This window comes from Mastigoproctus giganteus, chromosome 1 (assembly GCF_048544385.1).
Source record: "Mastigoproctus giganteus isolate SK-2022 chromosome 1, ASM4854438v1, whole genome shotgun sequence".
Taxonomy (NCBI): Eukaryota; Metazoa; Arthropoda; class Arachnida; order Uropygi; family Thelyphonidae; genus Mastigoproctus; species Mastigoproctus giganteus.
Window position 1 is genome coordinate 61,942,798 of NC_143575.1, and position 26,348 is coordinate 61,969,145.

General features: G+C 34.3%; 1 protein-coding gene across 2 annotated transcripts in view; it reads right to left on the minus strand.

Annotated features, from left to right (window-relative positions):
- Positions 1-25,929, minus strand: part of Lnpk (zinc-ribbon metal-binding protein lunapark) — a 206,312-nt gene extending 180,383 nt beyond the window's left edge. For both annotated transcript variants that reach the window (XM_090380315.1, XM_090380310.1), the window contains exon 1: positions 25,607-25,929. In XM_090380315.1, coding sequence (XP_090236441.1) covers positions 25,607-25,633 — 27 coding nt within the window. In that variant the 5' untranslated portion in view covers positions 25,634-25,929. The remainder of the gene's footprint in view (positions 1-25,606) is intronic.
- Positions 25,930-26,348: the final 419 nt, after the last annotated feature.

Sequence of the window (26,348 nt, forward strand, 5' to 3'; positions counted from 1 at the left end):
CAAAATTAAGAGAGAGAGATCTACTGGTAATTTTATAATCCAGTAAAATGCAAAGATACATCAACACAAAAATTACACAGAATTACATGTGCAAGGAATGTCAGCACAGAAATTATAAACTCAAAGATAACTAAATTAGTACAGGAATGAGAATAAAATTACTAATTCAAAATGGGAATAAAAAGCAGATAGACATATCCTGCATCCTGTCGGTACCTTTAATAAGGGAAGCTAAATCTGCTACTAGCGAGCTGAATGTCTACCTCACTTCCTTTTAAAATCCCAACTAAGAACATGAGTATAATGTGAAATTTGAACTCTGTCACTGAAAGACTGGTCTGCACAAATAATAACTAATGTCATTTGGTTATTTCCATCTCCCTTCACTGCCTTCTTTTTCTGTTCACTCAAAAAATCATAGCAATTCTACTTGTTTCATTCTACTTTTTGGAAGATCTCCAGCCCCAAAAATGTATATACATTCTGAAGTTGCAAAATAATTAATTACTATTTTGCTTTTAATTTACTTTGCTTTAAATTGTCATTACATTATTTTAGAACAATATCCTTCGGCTTTTCTATCACCAAACTTCCTAAGGTCCCCAGCTGTTGTGTACAAGATTGTGTCATTAATTTTCTGATTGTGTTATTGATTTTACTATTTAATGCTTTTTCTTTTTTTTTCCTTTTCCTTTTTTTTTTTTTTTTTTTTTTTTGTGATAATTTTTGGCATGAACAAAAATCTAGTGATTTTTATATTATTCATACTAAGATCAGTAATGTAACTGAAATACAATGTGTTTGTAGTTTCTTGTTGTAGTTTATTTATGGGATGGGAAATTATTTGTTGACAGTTGGAATTAGTTTCTGTTTATATGCAAATTATACTGGTTTGATAATTTTTAGTGTCATTTTCAAGATGGAAAGTTCCTTCTCATGGAAACTTGCCTTATTTACTGTATTCATATATTCATGGACACATGAATACAACAGCTATATTTATATTCTTTAATTCTTTTTAATTCAAATTTTTTGAAAACATTCAAAATTTATACAAGTGGTTTGTGATTGTTATTGTGTAATAACTATATTAACTATTACAATAAACACAACTCTAGAATATATTAACTGTAGCCTTCCACTCCACATAAAAATTCAATTTGACACTTGCCTCACTGTTAATATGTTTTTAAATATTAAACCATCTTATTAAATCTTTTCTAAATCAGAAAACAAAATTATATGTTACAAAAGAATTAAAAACTGTTTCGGTATTATAGCTAAAAAATAAAAACCTAGTTTCATCCCCAATAATTTTAAAAAATAACTAAAAGTTTCACATCATATTCAGGAAAACATTCAAATTTGGTGACAACTGTTAACTATTAACAGAAATAGAATAGCAAAAAAAATGACAGATATACACTAAAATAAATAAATAATTACACCAAGTGATGAACGTAGCTAAGGTTTCTTTACCAATAAATAATTACACATATGTCAATTTTTTTTTTTTTTTTTTTTTTTTTTGTAGTAAATGTTCAGGATTACTTGATTTTAGTTCTCTAATGAATTCCACACAATACTCCTCCACCAACATTGGCCATTACATATATTTCAAACCTAATTTTTCATTATTTAGTAACATCAAATACTAACACTACACACACATTACACAGAGAATGTATTAAGCTATTTTTAAACTACTATGGTGCTTCTGTCCAAGAACATTTATTTAAAGCAATGAGTAGAGACACAAGCTAAAAATATCTACACTTTCACTTGACCTAGTAAATCTCATTTCCTATACAAGAGCTGCTTCAGCCTTCACATTAACACACCCTGACCTTACTAGTCATAACCTCACTGAATATTTCATATACATTGTTATAAAATGATAGAACACTGTGTTTAATATATATATATACTGTATATGATACCTCAGCTTCAGCAGATAATAATTTCTTCATAATGCTCTTACAGTGTCTGTAAAAGGCATTTAAGAATTATTTCTTCCATTTATCAACAACATAATCAAAAACCATGTACAGCTTCAAGATTAGTTTGTGCTTAATGGAGATGTTTTAGCCTGCCACAGGCTAAGACATCTTAGTACACGCTGATGATCTAAGTATTTAACCTTTTGTAGTAGACTTAACAAACAAAAGTTTCTGAACCCTTATTAGGAACTGTATATTTCACTTGCTTTTTTAATATTAACATTTGACAATGACTACGAAAAGCAGGATTATTTTAAACCATGATAGTTGCAACTATCTAGAAATAAATCGGGCAATTTTACACATTGCAATTTAATTAATAAGCTTAACTTGGGGTAAAATATATATCTGTTTAGGGTATTTTTGTTGAAAATATTTTTCCTATAAAAGCAAACTTGAAACATATCAAATCTGCTTGAAACAATTGAGTTCTGCTGAAAGAGCTTCATCTTCAAAGACCAGAATTTTAGAGTTATAATTCAGATTTTCAAGTAAATTAATTAGTATCTTGTTTCAATTTACTTTACATTGAAATTATATTGTTTCAGATCAACATCCTTTGGCTTTTCTATCATCAATTTTCCTGAAATGTTCACTACCAATGCAAGCTGATATTACTAATTTAAGGATTATACAAAAACATGAGAATAACTTGCATAAAAAAATCACTAGTCAAATTGCATCTGCATCCTTTGCAAATGCATCTGAGAGAAGTTTATCAGTGTCAACCATAATAGCTGACTATAAGTGGCATCATTCTTGATAGCTATAAATCAGTCAAAACATGCTGCATCATGAATTCAATATCTGTTTGGTTAATCTGTTTATCCTTGGGAATGGGGTTTATGTGTAGTTACTTACTGATAGTAAGTAACTGGTTTCTAAATACCTGTAAGGATGGGGCAAGTTGGTTTCTGAATACCTGTAAGGATGGAAAAATTTTGAAGTAATACAAAAAATGAAACATGACGAAACCTTCAAAAATTTTCATTATTTAGACAAATATGGCAAAAACTTGAAAACTATAAATTATTATGACATTTATCTATCTCATGGCTTTACAAGTATAATTGTAAATAGTAAGGTACATCCTCTGGAGACTTATTTTTTTAACAGTCTTTACAGAATACTTTTTCATGTTATCCTAAGCATTCTTGCTTTAGATAATATGAAATCTAATAAATTAAGACATCAACCGGAACCAAAATGTGGTTGCCTGTAAACCTAGTGACTGTTTTGTCAGGAAGTTAATTACTGAGATAAAAAGAGAACTCTATAATTGCTATGCTTTCACCTCAAGCTTCAATTGCATCCTTCAATTGTTTTGTACAACTGTAAGTTTTAAAAAAATATTATTATCTTCTATTATCTGCAGAAATTTTTGATGCAATTTCAACTATGATGGATGAAACTAATGCGCAACAACTAAAAAATATTCCACTCTCAAATAAACACTTTTGATATATTTCAGACTATACAAATACAACAGCTATTTCTGAGGATCTTAATGAGCACATGACTGAAGAATACAAGACAGTCTCTTTACTATAATTTGAAGCTACTGATATACATAAGGATGCATATGTACATTTTTTTAGCAATAAAGTGAGTAAAGGCTTACTCACCTCATTTTATGAACTTAACGTGGGAGCTAATAAATCTGATGACCTTTTTAATATTACTTGACTCTTTCGTGGAAATATGCACCAGAGTACATTATCTTCTGTGGCAGTAGGTGTGGTTTCACCATTTGCCACTTGTTTGGAGAGGACATGTTGGACAGACAACTTGTGTAATCGAGATCTGACGTTAGCGGGTCTCAACTATGCAAGTAGTCTATCCAACATGTTGTAGAATCAAGTTTCGAGACAAAAGGATTCCGATAATATTTTTTATACATTGTCATCGTTTGGAGCACTCTGAGTTCAATTCCCATCAGTGACTGGAGGAATTCCAGTCCTGTTCAAAGGATGCTGTAGTTGGCCGATCTCAAATGGAGAGAGTAGGTTTCCTCCCTTGAATTACTGCAGGTATTTCAGCCTGCACAACATCAAATCAGGCTGTGAACACACACACTTCTACAGACATAATACACTTATATACAGATATCAGTTATGCTTGGGGATGTTAACATTATAATTTACATTTTACCAGAGTGCACTCAACATCCTACAGCCATAAGGAACTGGGTTCAAAGTATCTCTTGATTCTGTTGGAAACATCATGTGATAACTCTAGATGAATTAACATAAAAAAATTGAGTTTTAGTCTCAATTCCATCTTGCAAACTGATATTTTATAAATGGATAATTTTAAAAAAATCCTGCCAATCGAAATCCAGATATTTTAAAGAATTCATTCAAGAAATTGGATCAAAGCATACAAAGCTGCTGTTATAGAATGAAGCAAGATGGTTATCCTAAATATTAAAAGGTATGTATAAACTCAAAAATTAAAAATGGATTTTCTTTTTTGAAAGAAGAAAATCATTACTATGTACAAGTTTATATTTTTTATTGATTTCTTCTGAAAGTTTTTTTGCCTAACTGACATTTGAAAAGCTAAATATTCTCACTTTAATACATGTCAGAAAAACAAATATTCTTTGAAATGATAAAGTTAGAATATTAAGTATTCAGGTTAACACTATTCATCGAAATACTTAACCTGTGATTGGGAAGGATGAATAACATGAAAGTGACATTTTTTCAATGAGGAAGCTGTTTCCACATGAAAACAAAATTACTGAACTCTCTCTTTTGCTGAAAGCCTGTTTTTCATTTAATTGTCATGACTGAAAAAAATGACATGAACATGTATTATTCATGCCTACTAGGCAAGCATGAATAACATACAAGCACCTCTACCTTTGAGGATTATTTTGATGCCTAGGTATTTGATGGTACTGGCTCTCAGACATCTTACACGTGCAACTGGGGTGAGTAAGATAGCCATGGGAGGATGGACAACTTGCCAAAATGCTCATTAAACCAGTCCACACTGTTGCAGCCCTGTAAACACAGAGAATTTTGTAGCAAAAATTGGCTTATAGCTATATATATATATATATATCACTGAGGTTACTGCTCTACCTGTACACTCGAGAGGATACATGGCAATATCAGTTAAAAGTAGGTCATAAAAGGCATGCATACTCAATCATACATAGATCAAATAGAATTAATGACAAAAAAAAAGACCTAGACCCCTGCACAAGAGGTGTAATGGTTGCCACACAGAAATCGTATCCATTTACCAGACAGCGGAAAAGTAGGACATCCAAAGTCAACTACTGAAACTGTATGTCAATGGAAGACAGAAAATAATGTGACCATTCATCCCAAGCCAGGTAGACCATCACAAGTGATCCCCAGAATCTGCCAACATTCGAAACAGATAGCAAGGGGAATTTGAAAAAGTATTGACTTGAGAGGCAATTGACAGAGCTGGGGTAAGTGTAGAGCCAACAATCATCAGAAAACCACTTTGCACAATGGGTTACTATGGTTGCACAGCTGCTCATAAGGCAGAATAGTTTTGCATGGATCCATTGTATCGGACCCACACTTGCAGTAACTGGAGCCACAACGAAACCCAAGCAGTATTTTTCTATCCACAACACAAAAACTAAAAAAAGGACATATTAAAAAATGTCTTACTTTTTTTTTTACACATAAATAATAATGCAAAAATCAATCGTCAACAACAATATTAATATTTTATTGTTTTTATTTTAATTAAATATTAATTTATCAATATTAATATTTTTATTGTATATAATACACAAAAATTAAATAGGAAAATGTAATGAAAATATATTCATAGCATGATGTTACACATTTCTGCTATGCAGAAAGAGGATAATCAACAATTTTTGGTTTAGCTGCATTCTTTTTTCTTGGATTAGAAATCCAGTTGCAGAAAACACTTTCACTCAGTAAATTGCCAGCAGGAATGACAAGAATGAAATTAGTATTAGTAGTGGCAAATGATGCAAGAAAGCAAGTTTAAATAGAACCAGCCGGAAAAAACTAGACACCTCACTCATCCATCCTTTCCAGGAATTTGTCTAGTTCTTCCTTGAATTTATTCAAACTATGCATTTCCACAACAACAGATGGAAGTTTGTTCCACCAATCAACCACCCACTGGCTGAAGGAAACTTCCACACATCTATCAAGAACTATCCTTCCACAATTTTAATTTATGCCCCCTCGTGCATAGTCTCAGCAAGAGGAAGAATGCTGTCGACATTGAGCTTACTCAATTCATTCAAAGTCTCAAATACCTCAATCAGACCTCCTAACAGGTGCCTGGTCTCGAGATGCTGCAATGTTCCCTTCACCAATCTGGATGCCCTCCTCTGCACATGTTCCAGCAGATCTACATCCTTATTATACAGGTCTCAAGATGTGGCCTAACCATGGTCTTGTACAAAGGGATAATCACCTCCTTATCCCTGCTAGCAAAGTTTCTGTATCTCATTAACCTTATCTGCTCGGAGAACTTCATATCTGACTGCACAATTATCCCGTTACTTTTCATTTTCCACTATTCTGAGTGTAGTACCATACATTTGATATGTTAATCTGGAATTACTGCTCCCTATATGCAGCACCTTGCATTTGTCAATGTTAAACTTCAAATGAGCCACAGCTGCAAGATTTGGGGTAAAAAAATTTCCCACCACTTCAACGATTAAAAACCATTGTCAGAAATTGGTTTTGGAAGTTTCACTGTGATATAATTTTAATAAATCGTCTTCCTTCCACTGTTTTCTTTATATTGAACCTTTTAATTCCAGTCTTTCAATGTCATATGGCAATGAATTATTTATAAAACCGGCACCACACCCAACCTGCAAACCACAAAATTAGCTGAGAACCAACCTGCATTGTAGGTAACGCACGGGTACCCGACCTGATGCAGGAGTCTAAGCTAAAGCATTATAGCAATGACAGAATGTGATGTGGGGTCATGAATCATGCTATATAGTCCAATCACTGACTCACCTGACTGTGGCATATATTCAAAGCATGATCTCACCCAGGCTGTATTATACTAACAATGAAGTTCGTGGTGGTACTGTGATGTTATAGGTTTTAAGTGGTTTGGACATAATCCATTAGTGGTCATTGATGAAACCATGAATGATGTTGTCTACTGTTACATTCTGAACAATTCTTCCTCACCTGCACTATGGCAATTCTTTAGAGGTGGAGGGGGGCACATTTTTATCAACATAATAATTCCATCACAAAGCACAGTCAGTGTAACAGCAGTTTTAGGAGAATAATGTGGTGAACTTTCCACTTCCAGTCCACAGCCCAGATCTACACTTCTGTTCAATAAAAGTGCATCATCCCCTAAAATTGTAATTGTCGTCCGAATGACGTAAGTATATGGCAATATTTCTTACAGATTGCATCAGATAAGATTGACATGCGTAGGTGATGATGTAATATTGCATCAGCTGTTAGTTAGTTATTTTGGTTTTTAGAAGCATTAGCAACTAAGGTTATATTGCTCTGGGGATATGTGGTGGTCATTCCCTGACCTTTCCGCATCCTCCGTATTTGGTGGTCACTGGCTCGAATCCCGGTCTAATCAAGAAGCATGTGCTATGCACTGCTGCTCCTGCCCACCTGGCTATGGAGGCGCCAACATCAGCTGTTACTTTCAGCTGTATAAGTATGCTCTACAAGAGTTGCAGTCATTCCTTGCATGTGTCAAGATGGCGAGTTACGTGCAGTTAGCGCCACAAAGAAAGAGCACTATTATTGCTTTCCATGAGGAAGGATGTTCTTCGCATCATACTGTTTATAGCATGTCTTGTAATCAGTCGACAGTGAGTAGATTTCTTTCCAAACTCAAGAATACTGGTTCTGCTAATAGGAAAAAAGGACCTGGATGCAAACAAGTCTCTAAGCCAAAACAGGACCGCATTTTGAAGCAAATATGCCTTAAAAACCGTAAAGCTTCTTGGTCTTAGCTGAAAAGAAAATGGGAAGAACATACAGGAGTGGTAGCAAGTGTAGTAACAGTCAGAATATGCCTCTTCAAAAATGGAATTGTAGCTTGTCATCCTAAGAAGCCCCTCCTCACACAAAAAATTAAAAAAGGCCTGATTAATTTGGAGTAAAAAGCATGTCAAATGGACCCTGAGCAGTGGAAGTCAGTTATTTTCTTGGATGAGAAGAAATTCAACCTGCATGGTTCTGATGGAAGACAAACAATTTGCCATAGACATGGTGAAGAATACCATCTAGACCGGTGTTTCCCAACTTGGGTCCACACCCCACATGGGGGAAATTTGATTGTTCAGGGGGGCAATTCAAAAATCGCTTGTCTAGAGTTTAAAACAACCGCCTACTATGATTTAACTTGTACAAAAGAAGAATTGTTGGTATCTCAATTTGAAATAAGCATTCGTTAAATGTTGTACTTTCTACAGAGCCGCACTTGAAAGTTTGGAGTAATATCAACTACAATTTGCTCGGAGAGTATTGCTTACTATGCCTAGTGAACGAATAGTACGTACTGTATTGGACGATTGCAAGCAAAGTGGTTGTCTACTGTAGCCTACCGCAAACTCTGCATGTTATATGAAATAGGTAATTCCTTCATAAAAACGCTCGTTTGGGCGTCGTGACTGTATATTTGGATAGGTTTGGCGATCTCAGATTAAAATAAAAAATTACTTTGTCTGCGCACAGAATTATTATTAATGAAGAACCGTGATACACAATGGTATGTATTTGTTGTATATGTATATTTCTGCGGTCTTAGCAAATAAGCAAATAAGTCCAAACACTCGAATTTGCAGGAGAGGAAAAATAAACTTCACACACTCATGTAAACACGCATATATTCGAATATACAAATATTTATTACTCACGCTAAAACTACAATAACGAAGATATCTGCATGTCACATAATAGTAAATAATAAATACTTTATTATAGTGCACTTTTTTTTTTTTTTTTATGTGAACCCCAAACACGAGAGGTATTAGAACCTATAGTACTTAGTACCGTGCTTGGGTTGGAGGTTGAGAAGATGAAAGAAGATATTTGTTGACATTGGACTTGAACTTCTGTAGATTGTAATTTTCAGAAAATACGTATGAAGGAAGGTTGTTCCAGAAAACGGCAGTTGAATGAATAAATGAGGAAGATGAAAAGTTGGTTCTGTGGGTTTGAAGTTGGACAGTAAATGGATGTTGGCTGGTGGCGGCACGTGTTCGGACTGTTTTGAAAGAGAGAACGGGAATTATAGAAGCCAATTCAGAAGAACAGTGCCCATGGAAGTATCTGTAGAAGAGGCATGCAGCAGAAACAGTACGTCTATGAGAAAGCGAATGGAGAGACTCTGTTAGAGATGAATCATTAATTAACCTAACTGCCCTCTTCTGAATGAAATCAAGAAGCCTGAGAGAGGTTTTGGGGGCACCACCCCAGATGTGGGAACCATATTCCATGGCAGGGCGGATTTATACAGAGTGAGCAACTGTTTGGAAGAAAAGTAACGCCAAGAGCGAAAGAGAAAACCAAGTTTTTTAGATGCAGAGGAAGCAATATTTGTAATGTGCTTGTGCCAAGAGAGATTAGAAGTCAGGGTAATCCCCAAAAGTGATATATCATTTTTCCTAGAAATCGGAGTGTCACTAAAGATAAGCATAGGAGCAGAAGAATCCTTTTTGCGAGATATAAGACAAGACTGAGTTTTAGAAGGGTTGAAATCAACTAAGTTGTCTTTGCCCCACTGTAGAATTACCTGAAGATCGGCATTTAAGGAATTGGTAGCAGATTTTCGAGAAGTTGAAGCTGATTGAGCAGGACAAGGTTTCTCAAAATGGAAAGTTGAATGCAATGTGCTATCATCGGCAAAACTATGGATAGGATTTCCAGTCAATGGAAGAAGGTCATTGATATACAAGAGGGAAAGAGTGGGGGAAAGAACTGAACCTTGGGGGACACTGGCATTAGTGGAGAAGTTAGAAGACAGAGAGCCATCTACCATCACCCTCAGTGAGCGATCAGAGAGAAAACTGGATAACCAATTACTAAAAACAGTTGGCAAACCATAAGATGGAAGCTTGTTTAGAAGACCTTTATGCCAAACACGATCAAAAGACTTTGAGATGTCAAGTGCAACTACTTGTGTTTCACCAAACCTTTCCATTGAATTAGTCCATAAATGGGTAACATAAGCCAGAATATCACCAGTGGATCGACACTGACGGAATCCATACTGGCGATCGTTGATCAGACGGAAGGTTTCTAGGTAGTTTAAGAGTTGGCGGTTAATTGATTTCTCCATTACTTTAGAAAGAGTAGAAGTAATTGCAATGGGACGATAATTGGATGAGAGGGATTTGTCACCCTTTTTAGGAACTGGCTGGATATGAGCAAATTTCCAAGCAGAAGGAAAAACACCTTTGGAATAAGAAAGTGAAAAAAGTCGGCAAAGAATAGGAGTAAGATCAGGAGCACAGGTTTTGAGAACAAGTGGAGAAATACCATCGGGACCTGGAGCTTTCTTAGCGTCAATATTCGTCAAAATCCTTCTAACATCCTTTTGACAGAAGACCACAAAAGGCATTGAATGGAGCGTGTTGGGAATGGTGGGTGGTGTTTTACCAAGATCATTAATACATGAGCTGGGAAAAAAATGGAAAAAACTTATCTCATTTTTGACAAATTATACTTATCTGCTTGTTCACAGAGACCACAGATTTAACAGGCCGAATTCAGTAATTTGATTTATTTATTCATTCAAAAAGCATATTAATATTTCATTTTGATATATTAAAATAAAATTAACTTTAATGCATAGTTTATTTTTAGTGTTTGATTTATCTTATATTTATTTCTTTCAGTTGCACAGTAAAATGAGTAGTGCGTAAAAAAAAAGTTCGTCAGTATTCAGAGGAATACTTAAAATTTGGTTTCATACCCACTGTCCACGATCAAAGGTCACCTTTTTGTCTTTTATGCCAACAATGCTTGACCAACGAATCAATGTCGTCTTGAGGCACATTTGAAGGTGAAACATAATATGCTTGTGTAAATTTAGATTTAAATTACTTTAAAACTTTAAAGAAGAATTTTGAAAAAAAAAAAAAAAAAGAGCAACATTAAAGTCTCTGTTTATTGCTCATACTGCAACTGTCAATCGTACTCTTGAGGCTAGTTATGAAATTTCTTTACTCATTGCTAAATCTGGGAAAAATCATAACAAAAGGAGAGAATTTAATCAAACCATCAATATCGGCATTTCTTAAAACAGTTCTGGAAAAAGATGACAAAGACATGAAAGCTATGCCACTCAATAACAATACTGTTAGCAGAAGAATAGATGAAATGAGTGAAGATATTGAAATACAACTTGTTGGAAAAGCTGAAAACAAGAAAATTCTCAGTGCAAATGGATGAATCAACTTTGAGAGACAGTGAAGCCATACTGATAACTTATGTAAGATATATTGATAAAGGTAATTTTGCTGAAGAAATGTTATTCTGTAAAAATCATTAGAGAGCACCACTACCTCCAAAGATATATATAATAAGCTAAAAAATTACTTAGATGACAATAATATACCAATGAAAAATATAACATCTTGTGCTGCAGATGGTGCTCCTAATATGATGGGCAAGAAAAATGGCTGCTTAAAATTGATGAAAGATGAGAATCCAGAAATGCTTCTTGTGCATTGTGTTATTCATAGGGAAAACTTGGTAGCTAAAAATATTTCGCCTGTTCTTAATGAAGTACTAAAATCAGTTATAAAGTGTGTCAATGCTATTAAAGCTAATACCAAATGTGAGCGTCTCTTCAAGCTTTTTTGTGAAGAACAAAATGCAGACCATGTGAGACTTTTACTTCACACTGAAGTAAGGTGGCTCTCGAAAGGGAACTGCTTGAAAAGATTTATGGAACTATTCGATACTATTAGTGACTTTTTAAGTGACAAACCTAAAATGAAGCATCTGTTAACGGTCGATGGTAAAACATTTACCATCGACCGTTAAACATTTACCATCGAATGAAACCAAATATCTTCGCAAAAGCGAAGATATTTGGTTTCATTACATTTATTGAATTATGTCAAAAATATATTTGTAACAAAAATTTGGAACAGTTTCGCTGATGCAAAAATGTGAAGTGACTGATACCGCTGTACTTGTTATTGTCGATCATCTGAAAATTCTGTCCGCTGATTTAAAAGAAAGGTTTTCTGATTTAAAACAAATTGATTTTCCAACCTGGATGATGCAACCAATGTTAGTGGATTTGTCTGATGTATCAATGCAGTACCAAGAAGAACTCTCAGAAATGCAAAATGATGAGTCAGTTAAAACTTTATTCAATATAAAAGGAGTGATGGCATAGCTTTGTGATGAAACAGAAATTAAATACCCAAATTCAACCAACTTTGCAAGAGAGCTATTGTTACCGTTTCCATCTTCATATTTAGCAGAATGTGCATTTAGTGCCATTAATGATTTGTTACTAAAGAAAAGAAATCGACTGGATATCACAAAACGGGGAGACTTGAGACTGAAGCTGACTAAATTGGAGCCCAATATAAAATCTCTCTGCGGGAAGCATCAAGCACAAGGGTCTCACTAAATTTAGTGCACTCATCTAGAAGTGACTTCACATGTAATGTTGAAATTATTAAACAATTAAATAATAATTACTAAAAATTAAAATATTATAGAAAAATCTTTCATATAAATTATTTTGTACTTGAATTTTAGTTGTCTATTATATGTTTTTAAAATTTACTTACTGTTTTTTTCTTAATAATTTCCTAATGATTTCTTCCTAAAACCTAAGTCTTGTGTCCTGAACAAGTTGTAATTAGGCTTCATTTAGGGAATAATTCAATTTTTGAATATAAAAAATATGTATATCGGTGTTTCCCAACGTTACATAGGGAGCATCAGAATTTTAGAAAGACTTAGGTGGGGCATGGTAAAAAAAAAGGTTGGGAAACACCGATCTAGACTGTATGGTGTCTACAGTGAAATTCCCTACCAGCCAAATGATATGGGGGTGCATTTCGTATCACGGAGTAGGTCACCTTCTGTTTATAAAAGATTCCGTAAATGCCAATGGATACCTGGTTATACTGGAAGGAAAATTGCTGCCAACCATTAGAGACCATTTCAACCTGCCAAGTAACTGCATCTTTCAGGACGACTCTGCTCCTTGTCATCACGCAAAAAGTGTAAGTAGGCACTTCTGTAGTTACTTTAGCTTCATTTCTGCATTAAAGGTTCGACAGTAATGTGTTTACATTTGTTACAGTTGTAAAAACGGTCTATTACAACTGTTAGCTGGCCAGGATACAGCCCGGACCTGAATCCTGTAGAGAACTGTTAGCATCGTGTGGAATCTGCAGTTGCCAGAAAGGAACCAAAGCCCTTTTGTGAACTTCAGGAAGTCATAATTCGTGTTTGGAACCACAAACTATCAGCTGATTTTCTTAAGAAATTGATCTTGTCAATGCCTTGCCTTGACGGTGTGCTGCTGTCATCAGGGCCAGAGGCAGTTCAACTAAATATTGGTTTGCACCTGGTGAACTTTTCATTTTGTTTTCCATTTAAAATGATAAACTGATGCAAACTGAGGGCTTCTGATAACATTTCAGCCATAACTGTTGTGTTTACCAAAACTGTTGTATCAAGGTTGCAAATGCTGATTTTGGAATTTTTTGAGAGCACCTGTCAAATATTACTTAGCTTTGCCTTACTTAACTATTATAAATATCTTTTGTTTATATTTCTATTTGTGATGCTAGCCATTAATGTAACATATACCATCACGAAAAAGGGTTAAAAATGTGAAATTCGTAGGTGATGCACTTTCTTTGAACACCAGTGTAAATTCTAGTAGTATCGAGAACAGTTTAGAATGTTTCAGAATAATTGACAGCAAGAGTGCAAGGTACTCTAGCTTAAGCAGAGAACTAATTGCAACTGACAGTAGGAGGGGAGCAAGATTCCAGTCCGCATAAACCAAAAACTTGTAGAAAATGCAATGTCACTGATGTTATCAAAGCCTATGGGAATTATGCTTGATATTAAAAATTTATTTTTTTTATTAACCTGACTTTTCCAATACAGAAAAAAATTAAATATCAATCACCAGATTAAAGTCTAAAATTATATAGAGTAGTAAATAATTCAAATAAGAATTTTGAACCTTCCACAGAAAATAATCATACTAAGTGTCCTTGACAGCCCCTAAAGCAACAATTTTATCATTTCCTTCTGATAAAAGTTATCTAATTTCAGTCAACATGCTACCTGCTTTTACCTCGACGTACATGCTACCTGCTTTTACCTCTCTACAAACCCTATTACTGACAAATTTTAAAAACTCAAAGGTTAAAAAAAAAGAAGAAATTATCCAATTATAGTTCCTTAAATTTTTACTTTGAATACTTTTTTAAATGAAATTAGTTTCTCATTAAAGCACTGTAAATTATCCTTAACTGAATGGAAGAACTTTTGCTTAGCAAGGATAAGAATGTAAGCAGTTCATATTTCCTCATACAACCCAATTATAAAAATAATTATCTGTGCAATATAGCTTCATATTTTCTGCATGAGGTAACTTACAATTATAGTATATATCTTGAGTTCTGTTCCTGCTGTGAAAACTGCGGGCACTAGATTCCATCCCGGAATTAGAAACAAAGCAGAACAATTGTGATTATAACTCATAAAGAGAAAAACAAGAACATAATGTCCTTCACTGATTATGTTTAGGTTGGGTTCACACTAAAAAAAGCAGATTTTTTTTTTGATGCAATTCTGATCCAAACTTCCTAATTATAGATATACTGGCCAAAACATTAGAAAACTATATTGTTCTAAGTAAGAAATTAAAGGGGGAGATACAATCTAATCAAAAAAATTCCTGTTTTCTATTAGACTGCTATTATATTACTTTTTTTTTTCCTCTATCAGAATGAAATTTTTTTTTATATTAGATCAGATTTCTATTGAAACAGTGTTCACATTCCTGCACTGATAATGATGCAAATTATCCTTAATTTGCATCATTATCAGTGATGATAATGATGCAAATTAATAATAATTTGTGGAGGAATAATAATAATGATTATTATTCCTCCACAAAGGGAGGAATATATTATAAAAAAACAGAAATTTGCACCAAATAATCATGAAAATGCATAGCAGTTCAGTTATTTACAAATTTAAAAGCTAATTAATTGAAATGTGGATGATATGCAGCAAATAACATTAATACAAAGACAGATCTATTAAACTACAAGCAAACTTAAGTGGTTACAAGAGAACTAAATAACCACCACAATACGGACACTTAACAAGGTGACAAACTCAACTTAGTAATGTCATCAGGCCAAAGAGGTATAACAAGGTTAGAAAGAAAAATTACAATTTATAATAATAAAAAACAAAATAAATTTAAATTTACAATATGGAATGTAAATTAAAATTAGGAATGAATAAAGGTATTTTTATCTTAAAAAAAAATAGTGCATTGTGAGTTAATACAATGATACATTACAGAAGTGCATTAATTACAAAGATATATTACAAAGTACTGAAATTAAAGGTAAGCCAGATGGGCATTATCAACAAAACACCTGACAGAGGTTGACAGACAAACCACGGGTGAGTTTTCACCACTGTTTTCATGAATGCAGTTAAAAACCTCAGTGCACAAGAATAAGCTAAGAGAAATTGTTTTAAAACAAAGTAACTAAAAATAAGTGCAGTATAGAGAAAATTCTGCCAACACAGGGTAAACACTATGGTAAAAAGTAAGGCAGGGTGTGGGGGAAGAAGTTAAGACATTCACTGCTACTGATATGTATGTGTAAACACCCAAGAAATGTTCTATGAAACACGTGGCCATTCTTCAGCAGTCAATAAATGAGTGTTGAGGAAAAGTGCATGAAATTAACAACTGCTCGATATCTGCAAACCGATCAAACTTGGTGCTTTTTGCAGCAATACATTTTTTAATGTCAATGGTGCTGTAAAGACTTCCTATACAGTTTTATTTGTTTTTTTTTTTTTTTTTTTTTTTTCTTTTTGAGGTTAGTTTATGTACATGGAATAAACCATTCATAATTTGAAACCTCAAAATTTTATCATTTTATCAGATTCTTCCCTTCACTTTGACACGTGTCACAGCATGTCACTTTGATGCACATACATGTCAGTGAACATTTCAGCACATCTAGGTATAACTGGATACCAAAATTGAATAGAGGAAAATTATACATTATAAGGAGCAAAAGATCTGCTAACAGAAAAGTTTATCTGGAGAGCAGAGGGCTACAACCAACCCAAAAGCAGCTGGGACAGTGACAGATGCCCAATCTAGAAGGAGGGAACTGAGAACCCAGAAACTACATAGGAACTAAACTCTGACAAGATAATGTCAGTACTTTTGTTGCTGCTCTTTTGTAATGTATCTTTACAAAGATACATTACAAAAGAGCACTGTTTGAAAATAGCGCACTGTATTAACCTTCCATTGTTAACATGGAAGTAGTGTCTGATGGACACCACTTTTTTTAAATTTAAAAATGAAATCAAATCCTCCTGCATACCAGTATTCTCTAACTGGTTATAAGTATTTTCTGTTTTCATTTCAATATACTATAAATTATGAGACATTAAGTTTTCCTTCGTATTTAACAGACACCAGATGAGCAAAAGTGTCTACCTTCCTTCTAAGCAACTTCTATTCCTATAAGGCATTTGTTAAACACCAGTGACAGGTGCCTAATCTTTCCATAGGGCTCTCTCACTGATTTTTCCAGCTAAACACAAACAGTTGACAACAAAATACAAATATCCATGTTGCATCTGCCAGATGCCATGCAAACATCTGCATTTCATTCTGGGGATTAATGACTTGGAAAATTCTAAAACATATGATATAAAACTTTCTTTATTATCATTATTGATTTCTCTTCTTTATTTTCATTCAATATCTTTTAATTGGGTTTGGCAAATCATAATTAATACATCACCATTTTCAATTCAGTAAAAAAAGCTAAAAATTATTTTTTTCATAATTAAAACAAAAAAGGGATCACAGATGCCATACAAGCGTTCTTGTTAAAATGTGAGCAAAATGTGAGGATGTGAGCAACAGAAGGTTAACATACAATGCACTATTTTCTTGTGTATTAAAATTTCTCTAATTAATTGTAATTTATACCCCACATTGTAAGTTGAAATTTGTGTTTTATTGTAAATTTTCATTTTTCATTCTAACTTTGCTATCCCTTTCAGGCCTGATGACATTACTCAGATGAGTTTTGAAATGTTGCCTTGTCATTAAAAGGTATGGTGGTTATTTAGTTTCAACTTCTTCATTTCTCTTGTAACCATCCTAATAAATGTACTTAATGTTTGCATGAATTTCTTTGTATTAATATCATTTTAAAGCTAATCCTTTCAGATACTATTCATTGTTTGAGGTCATATACAACTTTCTACCAGTTACACGCCATGCTTCACAATATAAAAAAAAAAGCAGTGAAGCAATGGGTCATACCTAATCATAGGTGCACACCTATCTCAATCACTACTTTAAAAGGCCAACTTGTATATTACAAGTAAATGCAATTAGAAAAGGTTAATCAGCATACTACTATTTGGTTTTTGAAAATCACTGGTACAAGCTGCATTCAGTTTATTAAGGTATCTTAATTCACATTTCATAAATGTATTTATGAACATGAATGGCATTCCTTTGTATAATGTGTACTGACTGTTTGATAGACTTCCAAAAGATGGCAGCACTTGCATATCACAGAAAGTTGTTAGAGACATTTCAGTGAAGAACCACTCAGAACATCTCTAACAAAATAGTGTGACAGTGAAAACAGCATAATTTTCTAAGCAAGCGCAGTACGTCGTCATCAGACTTTTGTATCTGTGCGTGAAAGCCCTATCAGTATTTACCAGAAAATACAAAAGTGCATCCTGAAGGCCTGATTGACGTGAAAAATATGTGAAGCTGTCTCAATTCCACACAAACTATGCAAGAATGAAACGTCAACCAAAACTGTGCACCAGCCATTCCAAGGATAACACTGCTTGTGTTGAAGTGAGAGTTACGGAGGAGAAAATAGATGACTTTCAGTTTTAGCCAGAGATTATTCAAAATGATTGCCTATTTGTTCTTGAGTAAAAATAATGAATACCCACAATACTTACTCAAGAACAAACAAACAATCATTTCAATGTGAAATAATGCAATGAATGGTGCTTTCCCCACAATTATTGCCACAGATGATAGACAGTTGCTGCTATTCAATCTGGAGGCCAAATGCCAGGCTGCCTAATGGAAGTGTATTATGAGTAATTCATCAGCAGAGAAATCTTGTATTGTTGCATTTGCTGAGAAAATGATGGTTGTAATTTTCTGGGATGCCAATGGATCAACTCATACTCTACATTCCTGAAGATACAACTTCTTTTCTTATGGCCATGCACACTAACTAAGGAACACATCCATCTCAAAAGAAATATATTCATAAAATAGGTACTGTTGTAACAATGTACACTGTTTTTTTCTATTAACAGCCCTTCCCACCTTGATATCATCAGCAAAATTTTTATAACACTTTGACACACAGGCTTCATAGCACATCACTCTGATGCATATATATGTCAGCTAGTATTTTAAAACAACCCCTAAACACCAGGTATGATTCAGATACCAAAATAATATAAAGGAAAACTATAAATTATAAGGAGCAAAACATCTGCCCAGAAACCGCATGGTGACTAAACTTTCAAGAGACATCTTTAACTTTAGTACTTCTGTAATATACCTTTCTCATGTATCTTTACAATATTCAAACTTTTAACACAACCATTAATATCACTAATAAAAAAAAAAAAAAAAAACAGAAAAAAATTGCCCTGAACAGAAACCCCAAGGGGATGCCACTCAATTCTCTGGTCCAAGCAAATCTCTGCCTTATTATAAACACTATTTTGCCTTCTTACAACTAACCAACCCTATACCAATCATAAGAGGAAGCAATACTCTTGATCTGGTTATCAGCAATGATTCTTCAAGCATTAAGATTCTACAGGTAAAAGAACCACTACATGGCGGTAATCAAAGTTTACCAATGTGAAATTTAATTAAAGACATAATTACTGTCAAGGGTAAAGAAGAAGGCTTTTGCTTTCGTAATTGGTGATTACAGTGATCTCAAACAGTTTTTAAATTCTATGCAGTGGGACCAACTGATGATGTTACCAACAGCAAATTCTAAATGGGAAGCATTCAGGGAAGTAATCATAGAAGCTACTAGACTTTTCATACCAACAAAGAAATACTGTTATGCCTAAATTGATGTCAGATGAACTATTGAGACATGTGGCAGAGAAGAAAAGTGCATGGGATGCATATAAATTATCAGGTGATACAGAAGCCTATGCTATGTATAAATTAGTCTACAATCAAATCAAAAAGGAGGTTAGGCAAGCTAAGCAGATTATGAGAAGTCTCTGGCAAAGACTTCTATGCTTATATTAACAGTAGAAAAGATTGAATCACATTGGACAACTTGATGTCAATGGGTTAACTATTGATGACTCTGCTCAGGTTGCTGACAAATTGAATAGGTATTTTGCATCTACAATCACACATAAGGGGAAGGGATGCTAGAAGGTTATCAAATTCTAACAGGGAGCTAAATGACTTTGTGATAACTGAAAGGACAGTGGAATAGAAATGGTTGAAGCTGAACATAAAAAAGGCACCTGGGCTGCAATGAAACTATCCAATTATATTGAGAGAAGCAGCAAAGAAGGTAAGCAAATCCTTTGCCATAATTATGAGTCCTTGGATTCAAGGGATGTCGGAGTCACTAGGTTAAAGAGGTAATGCAGGGCCATCTGGACAGGAATGCAATTATACTGCAGTCACAGCATAGACTTGTTACGGGGTGGCCTTATCTAACCAATCTGATAGGTTACTATGATACAATGACAAAGGAACTAGATGCAAAAAATAATTTTGATATTATATACAGTACTTGGATTTCAGAAAGGCTTTTGATACTTTTGCACATAAAAGACAGCTGTACAAACTGGAGCAATGTGGCATTAAGAGCAAGATAGTGCTATAGATAAAGGGATGATTAAGTGGAAGAAAACAGAGAGCAGTTATCAATGGGCACTGCTCTTTGTGAACTAATGTTATCAGTGGAGAGCCACAGAGTTTAGTGCAGGGCCCATTGTTGTTTTCAATATTTATAAATGATATTGATGAAGGTATATTATGCTTCATGTCTAAGTTTGCAGATGATACAAAGGTTAGAAGAGAGTGGTTAACGACAGTAATCAAGGTCAGCTACTACAACTAGTTCTGGGAAAATTAGGTTGATGGGCTGAGAAATGGCGGTTGAAGTTTAACATTAACAAATGCAAAATACTGCATGTGGGTACCAGTAATCCAGAGTAACTTATCAACTGTGTGGTACTACACTCAAGTATGTGGAAAATGAAAAGGAACTGGGGTAACTGTGCAGTTAGATATGAAATTCTCCCAGCAATGCACACATGCTGCCAGAACAGTTCATGGGGTTTTGTCAATGATATATAGAAACTTTGCTAGCAGGGATAAAGAGGTGATTATCCCCCGGTACAAAGCCATGGTTAGGCCACACCTTGGAAGGATGTAGATCTACTGGAACAGATCTACATCCTTCCATCATTCCTAAAGTGAGGTCTGGAGGCATCACTTTAGGAAGGATATAGATCTGCTGGAACAGGTGCAAAGGTCAGCCAAGATTGGTCTAGGAAGTAAAAGGGTGATGCTCTTACCTAGAAAGGCTTTAGTGCTGCAAACTGCAGCATCTGGAGACTAGCCTAGTACACTGCAGGGTGATCTGATTGAGGAGTTTAAGGCCTTGAATGGCCAAAACGTTAATGGCATTCTTCCTTTTGCTGAGACTACACACATGGGGGGATATAAATTCAAGCTGAGCAAGGATAATTGCAGGACAGATGTGTGGAAGTCTGCCTTCAGCCAGTGGGTAGTTGTCTGTTGGAATAAGTTTCCATCAGTTGTGGAATTGGATGGTTTGAATAAATTCAAAGAAGAACTAGACAAATGTTTGGAGGGTATGAATGGGTAAAGTTTGTAGTTTTTTTGGCTGATCCTATATAAGCTTGCTTTCTTGCATCATTCACAACTACTACTACAAAATAAGTACCCACAATTTCTTCTTTTTTCGAACTGGTACACAAAATGCTTATGAGAGTCTATGTTTACAGCTTTTCCAAAACCAAAGTAATTTATGTCCAATGTCACCAACCGATGAGAGTCCAACAAACTTCAAAATGGTGCAGTCTAGGTAGAGGCATCCGCCAAGAATAAGTAACATTAGTCTTCTCTACTGGGAAAGCATTGCTGTTCAGTTTTTTTTTTTTAGGAGCATTAGCAACTAAGGCCATATTGCTCCGGGGATATGCGGTGGTTATTCCCTGACCGTTGTGCATTCTCCATATTTGGTGGTCGCGGGCTCGAACCGCGGTCTAATCAAGAAGCGTGTGCTATGCACTGCTGCTCCTGTCCACCTGGCTACGGAGGTGCCACGGAAGGCATTGCTTATTCGAGGTAGTAATAAGAGGCAACTTGTTGTAAAGTTGTTCTCAATATGAGATGTAACAAAAACTATGCCATTTCACCTACTTCGGTATTTTATTATGAAATAAAAAAAAAAAAAGTGAAAGGATAAATACATGGAAAGATATGGTGAAAACAGGTATGCTAATTAATAGGTATTGTGAGACAGGAATACATCAATGGAACCTCTAACACAGCAGAGAGCCTACACAAAAGTCAAACTATTTAGAATTAGTGCCACGGCAACTAAATTAAGATAATGAAAAACTGGCAGGCTCTTGTCCATAAATTGTGTGTATTCCATGGTGGATCTACTTTTTTGCTGCGTGAAATATCAGTTTCCAGGAAAAACTATACATATATATATATATATATATATATATATATATATATACAACACTTGCCCAAAGCTGAATAACTCAGCTACAATATGAAAAAAAGCCCATAGAAGTTCCTCTTATTGATAAGGAATTTAGATTCAATCATTTTTTCACATGATGTAGAGTAGCAATCATAACCAGTACAGAAGTCTAAGTGAAGAGTGGGTAATACTGCAAGTAGAGAAGGCTACTTACAGAATAAGAAATTAAACAAGTACAATCATAAATGGTATGTGAAACCATGTAATTCAAACAAAGAAAATAAAAACAGTTTTATATCAGATTATCATAATTGAGGCTCAGAACTTTTTTTTTTTTTTTTGTTTTGGCTGATGCTGTATAAGCTTGCTTTCTCACATCATATGCCTCTGCTAATCTTCCTAACCAGTTTTGTGTTTACATCCAATCTAACTGAAACCAAATTCACAGTAAAGAGGTGGAGAATTCCTAGGTTAAAGATGGCATTTTTATTTTGATTTGACATTTTTAAAAATGGAAATAAAAACCAAATTCAATTCAAGTCCAATAAAAACCAAATTTACAGTACATTGCAGGTAACTTTCCAGTTTGAGAAACCTTGCCATGCACAAACAGCCAACTTCTCAAATATTGACCATCAATTCCTTAAATGATCTCCAGGTGATTCTCCAATGGGGAAAAGAAATCTTAGTTAATTTCAATTCTTCTAAAACTAAGTCTTGTCTTACTTCTCACACAAAAAAAAAAAACTACTGAAATCTGAGTATCTTCAATCATACTCAGATTTCAAATTCAAAGCAAGGTCGTGCATCTCTATTAGGGATTACCCCGACTTCTAATCTCTCTTTGCCATATCATCATCCATTTTCAATCCACTGCAGGATGAAGGTCTCTCCAGCAACTTTCCAGTTCCTTCTGTTTTGTGCCATGGCCATCCATTTACTACCCACAAATTCATGAATTTCATCTATCCATCTCCACTGTTGTCTTCCAGGTTTTCTTCTAGCTCCTCTTGGATACCATTCTGTTATTTTCTTAGTCCATCTGTCATCATGTCTTCAAGCTATGTGTCCTGCCCAAGACCATTTTAGTTCTTTAGTTTTGATAAGAATGTCCTTTACTTGAGTTTGCTGCCTAATCCATGTGTTTCTCTTCTTATCTAACAGTCTGATTCTCAATATAATCCGTTCCATTCTTCGCTGTGTAGTTCTCAGCTTCTCTTCCATTCTTTTGGCGAGTGCCCAAGTTTCACTTCCATTAGTCATGGTGGGGAGTATACATTGGTTCATTATTTTATGTTTCAGACAAACTGGGATATTGCTCTTCAGTATGTGACTATATTTAAGGAATGCTATCCATCCAAAATTTATTCTTCTCTTGACTTCCAGCCATTTATCATTATTAAAGCTAATAACTTGTCCCAGATAAGTATATGACTCCACCTTTTCAATTACTGCTCCTTCAATCATTATGTCCCTTTCTGTTGCATACTTGTTCATCATTACTTTTGTTTTAGCCATATTCATCTTTAGTCCAAAATCCTTACTAACTCTGCATAACTGATTAAGACTGTCCTCTAATTCTTTGGGATCGTGGCTTATGACCACAATGTCATCTGCAAATCGTAAATGGTTTAGGTACTCTCCATTCACATTGACTCCTTTCTGCGACCAGTCTAATCTTCTGAAAGCTTCCTCAAGGGCAGCAGTAAACAGCTTTGGAGATATTGTGTCTACTTGTCGAACTCATTTTTCGATTTTAAATTTCCTACTGTCTTTGTCTAGTCTAATAAAGGAGGTAACACTCTTCTATATTTTCTTCAAAATCATAATATATGGGGTATCTATGCCTTGTCTTTCCAGTGCCCAAAACATTGCCTTATGCTGTAGGGAGTCAAATGGCTTTTCATAATCCACAAATGCCAGGCATAATGGTGTTTTATATTCATTTACTTTCTCCATTAGCTGTGATATTACGTGAAGGTGATCCATAGTTGAGAATCCTGTCCTAAAGCCAGCTTGCTCTTTCAGTTGATTCTCATCAAGTATTCTTTCTAATCTGTTAGTAATGACCCTTGTGAACAACTTGTAGATGTGGGATAACAAGCTAATTGGTCTATAATTTCCAATTTCTGACTTATCTCCTTTCTTATGCAGCAAAACTATGATTGCATTATTCCACTGCTTAGGCATCACACCTTTTCTAATGCACTTTGTGAAGAGCCTTGCCAGTTTTTGTGTTATGCAGTGTAGTAAGTATTATAGGTTCAAATACCATTCATGTTTAGTGTTTTCATTAAAAAAAAAATAAGAAAGAAAAAAAAGTGTACCATCACAGTGGTAATTTTATTATAATCTATCCACCTGAAACAAGGGTGATATAGTTATATTAATCCTACATAAATGTCTTATTTATAGGTAAAATTACATTATTCATGGCACTGTTTAGACTGGCAAGCACATAAGAATCATACACAAGATGCTACCAAGAGTCATTCTGACTGTATTCAACAGATTCCTTGAATTTTATACTGAAACGGTGGGAAAAAAATACCATGGTAAGCACTATACTTTACTTTATTCCTCAATTAAGTGGGTGGTTTCAACTACGAAAAAATCACAGGGCAAGGAAGAATTAAATGATCCCAGCCACCAACAATAAAGTTCCTGTTGAAACTAACCCCATGGTGGTGTCATCAGTAGATAAGTTGTATGTATTATAGACTTGGCTGTACGTATATAGAGGGAAAAATTCAAATTTCTGGAAGGAGTGCTTGGATACCTGCAGTATGAGACTGACTAACAAAGCCCCTCCAAGTAGAAGAGGGGTAGGTAGGGGGATAGAATTACAAAAAAATTCATTTGTCTGCAACAGGAATTAAACTCATCTTAACTAAATGAATGGAAACGCAATAAATCCACCATACTGTCACAGGTAGTATTTTCTTATTTACAGGAATAAATAACATTAGGGGAATTATGAACTGTAAAAGCTTAATAAATGCAGGCGTCCCTCGAACTTGCGCATATTAATACAATACCTGGCTTGACAATGTTTTCACCTTTTATTAACAGTTTACGTTAATTATATAAAATAATTATAACACTGATTTAATTAACTTTGGGAGATTGTGTTCGCAACATTTATTCCTTGAATATGACAACCTGTCTATTAATGCTATTTATATATTTCTCCTTAATTTGTAATCTTCAAGTATAAAGCCTCATGTTACGAGAACTTAATCAGTAAATCAATTTATAAACAAATTTTTATATTCCTAATGTTAGTTGCTTTAGTGCTACACTACTGGTTGTCGTAAATAAAAAGAATATGCACCTAACATTTAAAAATGGAGGCTTATATTTTGTGCGAGTGTCTCACAAGGGCTGTATGCCCATTCTCACGTATCTCCGTGCAAGGTACACCTCGGAACACATGCCCTCTCATGATCGTTGAAGCAAAGAATGTTTTAATCAAATAAGTCCAGCCATATGAAAATATGTTATTTTACAGATAAATACAATAAAAAGGGGAGATTAATATAAAATAAATTAATACATTTCTTACCCTGAGTCGAGAAAGAATAACTCCCATGTCTAAACCACTTATTTACAAGTTAACTAATGAAAATGACAAACACAACCTCCACAGTTGAAGACAAACGCCCCGCTCTGCAAAAAAAAATTATAAAAAAAAAAAAAAACTAGATATAAGTAAACGAAATACGTCTTCCTCCTTAATTATCTTCCCATCTCACTACAGCACTGGTTTTTCATCCATCATTTATTATAGAGGATAATTTAGGCTATATATCAAGAAGAACACATAATTACAAACATACAAATTACACCAGCAAGTTAAACTTATCGAGCATACGATACCGCCGGAAATCGGCTTCACGAGAGAGATTTCGTGAAAGCGCGCCCTCTACGAAACAGGAAATAAATCTAGATACTTTAAAAAGGTAAAATTAAAGAAAAAATAAAATAAAGAACAGCAAAGAAGAAAACGAAGTGGAACGACTACGTGTACTAATATCTATGCACAACTTTGTATAAGGTGCAGCTACAACTAGATTAAAGCTGTTATTTGAGCAGTCATTCCCAAAGGTATATATATTTAAATATTTTTGATTTTTTGACACTGCAATGCAGCCAAAGGATTATTTTAAATTTTTTATAGCACGAAAACCCACCTAATGTAAGTTATATATATATATATATATATATATATATATATAAAATAAATGTTAATTAAATTTATAACTTTGTTTATGGTGCAGAAAATTATAATTTTTCCAGAGTTAAAA